The 9,802-nt window shown below is 45.2% G+C and overlaps 1 protein-coding gene across 1 annotated transcript; it reads left to right on the top strand.

Annotated features, from left to right (window-relative positions):
- Window positions 1-8,946: 8,946 nt before the first annotated feature.
- LOC123090262 (uncharacterized) lies at window positions 8,947-9,447 on the top strand (the record flags this gene model as incomplete). The annotated part of the gene is made up of 1 exon (XM_044511651.1): window positions 8,947-9,447. A coding segment is annotated over one exon (501 nt), but the record flags the coding sequence as incomplete, so codon positions are not given.
- Window positions 9,448-9,802: the final 355 nt, after the last annotated feature.

A 9,802-nucleotide genomic window follows, 5' to 3' on the forward strand; every position in this document is an offset into this window, starting at 1 on the left:
AAAGTATGACTCTATATGAATGCCTCCGGCGGTGTACCGGGATGGTGCAATGAATCAAGAATGACATGTATGGAAAATAATGCATGGTGGCTTTGCCACAAATACGATGTCGATTACATGATCATGCAATGGCAATATGACAAAAGTAAAGTATGTCATGATGATGATGAACGGAACGGTGGAAAGTTGCATGGCAATATATCTCAGAATGGCTATGGAAATGCCATAATAGGTAGGTATGGTGGCTGTTTTGAGGAAGATATAAGGAGGTTTATGTGTGAAAGAGCGTATCATATCACGGGGTTTGGATGCACCGGCGAAGTTTGCACCGACTCTCAATGTGAGAAAGGGCAATGCACGGTACCGAAGAGGCTAGCAAATGCGGAAAGGTGAAAGTGCATATAATCCATGGACTCGACATTAGTCAAAAGAACTCATATACTTATTGCAAAAATTTAGAAGCCATCAAAAATCAAGTACTACGCACAATGCTCCTAGGGGGATAGATTGGTAGGAAAATACCATCGCTCGTCCCCGACCGCCACTCATAAGGATGCACAAGCCAGGTGCACTTTATGCTTCAAATTTGTTACGCAACTGTACCCATACGTGCATGCTACGGACTTGCAAACTTCAACACAAGTATTTCTCAAATTCACAACTACTCAACTAGCACGACTTTGATATTAGTACTTCCATATCTCAAAACAATTATTAAGCATTAAATTTATCTTAGTATTCAATTCACTCAAAAGAAAGTTTCACATATCTTGAATACCAAGTATATTAATATTAAGCAAACTACCATGCTATTAATGACTCTCAAAATAATCTAAGTGAAGCATGAGAGATCAAGTTTCTTTAAAACAAATCCACCACCGTGCTCTAAAAGATCTAAGGGAAGCACTAGAGCAAAAATTATCACGCTCAAAAGATATAAGTGAAGCACTATGTGCAAAACCATCAAGCTCAAAAGATATAAGTGAAGCACATAGAGTATTCTAGCAAATTCCAATTTGTGTAAAGCTCTCTCATTAAAGAATTTCAGATCTTGATACTTTATTCAAACAGCAAGCAATGCTAAAGAAAACTACATTGCAAGGATAGCACAACTCATGTGAAGAAGCAAAAACTTAGGCTCAACCGATACTAACCGATAGTTGTTGAAGAAGAAAGGTGGGATGCCTACCGGGGCATCCCCAAGCTTAGATGCTTGAGACTTATTGAAATATTATCTTGGGGTGCCTTGGGCATCCCCAAGCTTGAACTTTTGTGTCTCCTTAATTCCTCTCATATCATGGTTTCTCTTTTTATCAAAAGCTTCATTCACAACAAACTCAACAAGAACTCGTGAGATAGGTTAGTATAAACCAATGCAAAACCTTATCATTTTATACTGTAACAAATCACTTAAATTATTATTCAACATTGAATACCAAATTCTTCTGCATATTTAATACTCCTATCACCAAATAGAATCATTAAACAAGCAAACATATGCAAACAATGCAACCATAACAGCAATCTGTCAAAACAGTACAGTATGTAAAGAATGCAAGAGTCATCATACTTCCCTAATTCCAAAAATTATGAACTAAAATTCCCACTGTAATAAATTTATCATAGCTCAATATGCAAAAAGATTCAACGTTAGACCATGGCCTGACTTTTCTAGGGAATTTTTGCAACAGCAGTAAACTTTCTGTTTTCAAACAGCAACATGCAAACTAGCAAAATAAGCATGGCAAAGGCTATCCTTGACTTTTTTATTGAAACTAAAGATGCAAAACATTATTATAACTAACAGCAAGCAAAAACTAACAAAATTAAAATGACGCTCCAAGCAAAACACATATCATGTGGTGAATAAAAATATAGCTCCAAGTAAATTTACCGATAGACGAAGACGAAAGAGGGGATGCCTTCCGGGGCATCCCCAAGCTTAGTTGCTTGGTTGTCCTTGAATATTACCTTGGGGTGACTTGGGAATCCCCAAGCTTAGGCTCTTGCCACTCCTTATTCCATAGTCCATCGAATCTTTACTCAAAACTTGAAAACTTCAACCACACAAAACTCACAACAAAACTCGTAAGCTCCGTTAGTATAAAAAAAATAAAACCACCACTTAGGTACTGTAATGAACTCATTATAAATTCATATTGGTGTAGTATATACTGTATTCTAACTTCTCTATGGTTCATACCACTTAATACTAGCCATAGATGCATCAAAATAAGCAAACAACAAATAGAAAACAGAATCTGTCAAAAACAGAACAGTCTGTAGTAATCTGTATCAAACGTATACTTCTGGAACCCCAAAGATTATGAAATAAGTTGCTGGACCTGAGTAATTTGTCTATTAATCATATGCAAAAAGAATTAACCTAAAAGCACTCTCCAGTAAAAAATGGCAGCTATTCTCGTGAGCGCAAAAGTTTCTGTTTTTCACAGCAAGATCACATAAACTTCACCCAAGTCTTCCCAAAGGTTCTACTTGGCACTTTATTGAAACAAAAAGCTATAAAACATGGTTACTAAAGTAGCATAATCATGTGGACACACAAAAACAGTAAGGATACATATTGGGTTGTCTCCCAACAAGCGCTTTTCTTTAGTGCCTTTTAGCTAGGCATGATGATGACAATGATGCTCACATAAAAGATAAAAAATGAAACATAACGGGAGCATCATGAAGCATATGACTAGCACATTTAAGTCTAACCCACTTCCTATGCATAGGGATTTTGTGAGCAAACAACTTATGGGAGCAATAATCAACTATCATAGGATGGCACAACAAGCATAGCTTCAAGAATTTAAGCACATAGAGAGGAAACTTGACATTATTGCAATTCCTACAAGCATATGTTCCTCCCTCATAATAATTTTCAGTAGTATCATGAATAAATTCAACAATATAACCATCACCTAAAACATTATTTTCATGATCTACAAGCATAGAAAATTTACTACTCTCCACATAAGCAAAATTCTTCTTTATGGCATACGTATCATCACAATAATCATCATAGATAGGAGGCATGCTTTCATCATAGTAAATTTGCTCATCAAAGCTTGGGGGACAAAAAATATCATCTCCATCAAACATAGCTTCCCCAAGCTTGTGGCTTTGCATATCATTAGCATCATGGATATTCAAGGAATTCATACTAACAACATAGCAATCATGCTCATCATTCAAAGATTTAGTGCCAAACAATTTAGAGATTTCTTCTTCTAGCACTTGAGCACAATTTTCCTTTCCATCATACTCACGAAAGATATTAAAAAGATGAAGCGTATGAGACAAACTCAATTCCATTTTTTTGTAAATTTCTTTTATAGACTAACTAGTGCTAAAACAAGAAACAAAAAGATTTGGTTGCAAGATCTAAAGATATACCTTCACTTACCTAGCCTCCCCGGCAACGACGCCAGAAAAAAGCTTGATGTCTACTACACAACCTTCTTCTTGTAGACGTTGTTGGGCCTGCAAGTGCAAAGGTTTGTAGGACAGTAGAAAATTTCCCTCAAGTGGATGACCTAAGGTTTATCAATCCGTAGGAGGCGTAGGATGAAGATGGTCTCTCTCAAGCAACCCTGCAACCAAATAACAAAGAGTCTCTTGTGTCCCCAACACACCCAATACAATGGTAGATTGTATATGTGCACTAGTTCGGCGAAGAGATGGTGATACAAGTGCAAAATAGATAGTAGATATGGGTTTTTGTAATCTGAAAATATAAAAACAGCAAGGTAACAAGCGGTAAAACTGAGCGTAAATGGTATTGCAATGATAGGAAACAAGGCCTAGGGTTCATACTTTCACTAGTGTAAGTTCTCTCAACAATAATAACATAGATAGAACATATGACAAGCCCTCAACATGCAACAAAGAGCCACTCCAAAGCCACTAATAGCGGAGAACAAACGTAGAGATTATGGCCGGGTACGAAACCACCACAAAGCTATTCTTTCGGATCGATCTATAAAAGAGTTCGTACTAGAATAACACCTTAAGATACAAATCAACCAAAAGCCTAATGTCACCTAGATACTCCATCGTCACCTCAAGTATCCGTGGGCATGATTATACGATATGCATCACACAATCTCAGATTCATCCAACCAACATAAAAGTACTTCAAAGAGTGCCCCAAAGCTACTACCGGAGAGTCAAGAACGTGTGCCAACCCCTATGCATAGGTTCCCAAGTGTCACGAAACCCGCAAGTTGATCACCAAAACATACATCAAGTGGATCAATAGAATAACCCATTGTCACCAAGGTTATCCCACGCAAGACATACATCAAGTGTTCATAAAAGACTCAATCCGATAAGATAACTTCAAAGGGGAAACTCAATTCATCACAAGAGAGTAGAGGGGGAGAAACATCATAAGATCCAACTACAATAGCAAAGCTCGGGATACATCAAGATTGTGCCATACAAGAACACGAGAGGGAACACGAGAGAGAGAGATCAAACACATAGCTACTGGTACATACCCTCAGCCCCGAGGGTGAACTACTCCCTCCTCGTCATGGATAGCACCGGGATGATGAAGATGGCCTCCGGTGATGGGATCCCCCTCCGGCAGGGTGCCGGAACAGGGTCTCGATTGGTTTTTGGTGGCTACAGAGGCTTGCGGCAGCGGAACTCCCGATCTATTTTCTGTTCTGGAAGTTTTAGGGTATATTGGTATATATAGGAGGAAGAGGTACGTCAGGGGAGCCACGAGGGCCCCACGAGGGTGTAGGGCGCGCCCAGGGGGGTGGGCGCGCCCCCCTACCTCGTGCCTTCCTCGTTTCTTCTTTGACGTGGACTCCAAGTCTCCCGGGTTGCTTTCCTTCCAAAAATAACTTCTCCAGTTGATTTCGTTCCGTTTTGACTCCGTTTGATATTCCTTTTCCTCGAAACACTGAAATAGGCATAAAACAGCAAATCTGGGCAGGGCCTCCGGTTAATAGGTTAGTCCCAAAAATAATATAAAAGTGGATAATAAAGCCCAATATTGCCTAAAATAGTAGATAAAGTAGCATGGAGCAATCAAAAATTATAGATACGTTGGAGACGTATCAGCCGCCGAACAATAGAGGACAGAAGGGCTTTCCCCCACAAGTGCGGACGGTGAACATGATATACGCAACCCACATACCCAAAAGGGAGCGGAAGCATGCACTAAGGGACGTATACATGATGGAGCCAGTCGCCCCAAAGTTCAACCCGTGGTCCTCCTGCCCGATCACTTTCGATCGAAGGGACCACCCCACTAGCATCCGCCACGACGGATTCGCCGCATTGGTTCTTGACCCAATCATTGACGGATTTCACCTTAGTAGAGTCCTGATGGACGGCGGCATCAGCCTGAACCTGCTTTACCAGGATACAGTATGCAAAATGGGCATAGACCCCTCAAGGATCAAACCCACAAAAACGACCTTTAAAGGCGTCATACCAGGTGTAGAGGCCAACTGTACAGGCTCAGTTACACTCGAAGTGGTCTTCGGATCCCCGGATAACTTCCGAAGCAAGGAATTAATCTTCGACATAGTCCCGTTCCGTAGCGGCTATCACGCACTGCTCGGACGAACCGCATTTGCAAAGTTCAATGCGGTGCCGCACTATGCATACCTCAAGCTCAAGAGGCCAGGCCCTCGAGGAGTAATCACGGTCAATGGAAACATCGAACGCTCTCTCCGAACGGAGGAGCATACGGTGGCCCTCGCGGCAGAAGTACAAAGCAGCCTCTTAAGACAATTCTCGAGTCCGACTACTAAACGTCCGGACACCGTCAAGCGCGCCCGGAGTAACCTACAAAAAGACCGCCTGGCACGTTCCGAGCACGTGTAGCAATGCGGCGCCAACCCCAGCTGAGGGAGTCCTGGACTAGGGGGTGTCCGGATAGCCGGACTATCATCATCGGCCGGACTCCAAGACTATGAAGATACAAGATTGAAGACTTCGTCCCGTGTACGGATGAGACTTTCCTTGGCGTGGAAGGCAAGCTTGGCAATACGGATATGTAGATCTCCTACCATTGTAACCGACTCTGTGTAACCCTAGCCCTCTCCGGTGTCTATATAAACCGGAGGGTTTAGTCCGTAGGACGAACAACCATTACAGCAATCATACCATAGGCTAGCTTCTAGGGTTTAGCCTCCTTGATCTTGTGGTAGATCCACTCTTGTACTACCCATATCATCAATATCAATCAAGCAGGAGTAGGGTTTTACCTCCATCGAGAGGGCCCGAACCTGGGTAAAAACATCGTGTCCCTTGTCTCATGTTACCATCCGCCTAGACGCACAGTTCAGGACCCCCTACCCGAGATTCGCCGGTTTTGACACTGACATTGGTGCTTTCATTGAGAGTTCCTCTGTGTCGTCACCGATAGGCTTGATGGCTCCTTCGATCATCAACAATGACGCAGTGCAGGGTGAGACTTTTCTCCCCGGACAGATCTTCGAGTTCGGCGGCTTTGCACTACGGGCCAATTCGCTTGGCCGTCTGGAGCAGATCGAAAGCTACGCCCCTGGCCATCAGGTCATATTTGGAAGCCTAAACTTCACGGCTGACATCCGTGGAGACTTGATCTTCGATGGATTCGAGCCACAGCCGAGCGCGCCGCGCTGTCACGATGGGCATGATTTAGCTCTGCTGCCGGACAGTGCCCTGGAGGCCGCACATGAGTCCGCTCCGATCCTTAATCCGGGGCCGACCTCGCAGATCGAGGACGGGTGGCTAGACACCGCCTCGGGGGCTGCAACTTCTACGGCGATGGAGCCGAATACTGACCTTGTCCCTTGTAAAGCCCGTGACTCCGAGGTGCCGGACTCCTCGCCGGACTCGAACCTCCTGCGCCCCTGCCAATCGAATCCAATTGGGCGCCGATCATGGAGTTCACCGCTGCGGACATCTTTCAGCACTCACCCTTTGGCGACATCATGAATTCGCTAAAGTATCTCTCGTTATCAGGAGAGCCCTGGCCGGACTGCGGTCAGGACGGTTGGGATGCGGACGACGAAGAAATTCAAAGCCCACCCACCACCCACTTTGTAGCCACTGTCGACGATCTAACCGACATGCTAGACTACGACTCCGAAGACATCGACGGTACGAACGACGATGCCGTAGACGACCAAGAACCAGCGCCTACCGGGCACTGGAAAGCCACCTCAACTCATGATATATATATGGTGGACACCCCAAAGGGAGCGATAACGAGGAACAATGGGACGCGGCGAAGGATAATTCCCCCGAAAAACAACCAAAACGGCGACGCAAGCGCCGCCCCAAGTCCCGCCTCGATAACAACAGCACCCATAATGACCCAGCCGTAGAGCAGGGCAAACCAGTGGACGACGAACATGCAACCAAGCAACCATCCGAACAGGATGAATCGGATAATCAACCCATCCCCGGCGAAAACAACAGTCCAGACGATCTTACGCCGGACACACCACCGGAGCATAAGAACCTTCACAAAAGGCTTGTCGCCACTGCAAGAAGTTTGAAGAAGCAGAAACGGAAGCTCAAAACAGCGGAAGACATACTCAGAATGAGGTGGAGCAAAGTACTCAAGACCGCGGACAAATATGGCAATAGCCACCAAGCAAAGAGCTACCCGAAGCGCAAGCTGCTGCCCGAATTCGACGAGGAGGCCGTAGAGCCCCCACAATCAAAAAGCAAAGAGGCCGCCTGGCCGGATAGACGACCAGATGACAGGCCAAGAGCGGCAAGCGGCGCCGCACACAAGCCGGCACATGACACACATAAAGATCCTCGCAAAACAGATGGCCCGGTCAGGTCCATTTATGGGCCAAAGAAGAGGGGCCCAGGAAGCAACACAACACGCCGAGTGTTCGAAGATAACGGCACACCTAAATACAGGGGCGCCGCATACCCACTATGTTTCACCGATGAGGTGCTGGATCATAAATTTCCAGCGGGATTCAAGCCCGTAAACATAGAGGCATACGACGGAACAACAGACCCCGGAGTCTGGATTGAGGATTACATCCTACACATACATATGGCTAGAGGAGACGATCTCCACGCCATAAAATATCTACCCCTCAAGCTCAAAGGGCCAGCTCGGCATTGGCTCAAAAGCCTCCCAGAAAACACCATTGGAAGTTGCGAAGAGCTTGAGGATGCGTTTAGAGCAAATTTTTAGGGCACTTATGTCCGCCCTCCGGATGCAGACGATTTAAGTCACATAACCCAACAACCCGGAGAGTCAGCACGCAAATTCTGGAATAGGTTCCTCACCAAAAAGAACCAAATAGTCGACTGTCCGGACGCCGAAGCCTTAGCAGCTTTTAACATAACGTCCGAGACGAATGGCTCGCCAGACACCTCGGCCAGGAAAAGCCAAGAACAATGGCCGCACTGACAAGCCTCATGACCCGCTTTTGTGCGGGGGAAGATAGCTGACTAGCAAGATGCAGCACCAGCAACCCGAGTACATCCGAGATCAGAGATGGAAACGGAAAATCACGACGCAGAAAGGATCAGCGCCAAAATAAAGATAAGGGCCCAAAGAACACGGCGGTCAATGCCGGATTCAAAAGCTTGCGGCCGAACAACAAAACACTGCCTCTTAAGGACAACAGTGACGAGCTATCCAACCTAAGAAATTTTTTGGATCGGATATGTCAAATCCACAGTACCCCCGGGAAGCCGGCAAACCACACCCACCGAGATTGTTGGGTCTTCAAACAGTCCGGCCGACTCAATGCCGAACACAAGGGGCTCGACACGCCAAGCGAGGACGACGACGAACCCCACCAGCAGAGCGCCGGAAGACAAAAGACTTTCCCACAAGAAGTCAAAACAGTAAACTCACTTCATGTGATAATACGGAACAATAGTGCAGCACACGCTAAAGTGCGCGTCGCACGGTCCACCCCAGCGGAACCCCGAGATTGGATGTCAAAACCAATTACTTTTGACCACCTGGATTATTCCAGAAGTACTCAAAATGCAGGATGGACTGCTCTGATATTGGATCCTATAATCGACGGACTACAATTTACACAAGTCCTAATGGATGGCGGCAGCGATTTAAACCTGCTATATCCGGACACAATCCGCAAGTTGGGGATAGACCCTACTAAAATTCGCCATAGCCGCACTTCCTTCAAAGGAGTGACGCCAGGCCCTTATGCCAAGTCCACGGGCTCCTTATTACTAGAAGTTGTGTTTGGATCACCCGACAACTTCCGTTGCGAAAAGCTAATCTTCCATGTCGCCCCATTTGAAAGTAGCCATCAAGCACTATTGGGACATGAAGCTTTCGCACGCTTTAACGCAATACCGCACTACGCGTCTCTTACACTTAAAATGCCCGGTCCATGCGGCATCATCTCCTTACAAGGTCGCTCAAGACCCCGAACACGGCTAGGTGAGTCCGACACAAATAAACAAGGGGCTTTCTAGCCGCACACCCCTTCATAAGGGGCTGCGCGTATGAACAATAAGAGCCAATAAAAGCTCAACTTTATTTATTTCTTCATACTCTATTTTAAATACACTTTTCACACGCTTTCTTTTCAAACTAAGTTCCTCTCTTTTACAGATAAACAGCGTGTTACACCCGTCCAGGATACAGCACAACGGAGACACAGGCACAGACGTGCAGTAGGGACCCGTTGCAAGGATTCTTTTCAGATTAAGACCCTGCGTAAACCTTTTTTACTGTCTCTTGTTGCTATACATCCCCTGGTTTCTTACCATAACCAGAGAGGAGGCTGACGTTTTGGCATCGGCCACGTCAGAGGATTTCGCGCGTACC

Source organism: Triticum aestivum, chromosome 4B, assembly GCF_018294505.1.
Source record: "Triticum aestivum cultivar Chinese Spring chromosome 4B, IWGSC CS RefSeq v2.1, whole genome shotgun sequence".
NCBI lineage: Eukaryota > Viridiplantae > Streptophyta > Magnoliopsida > Poales > Poaceae > Triticum > Triticum aestivum.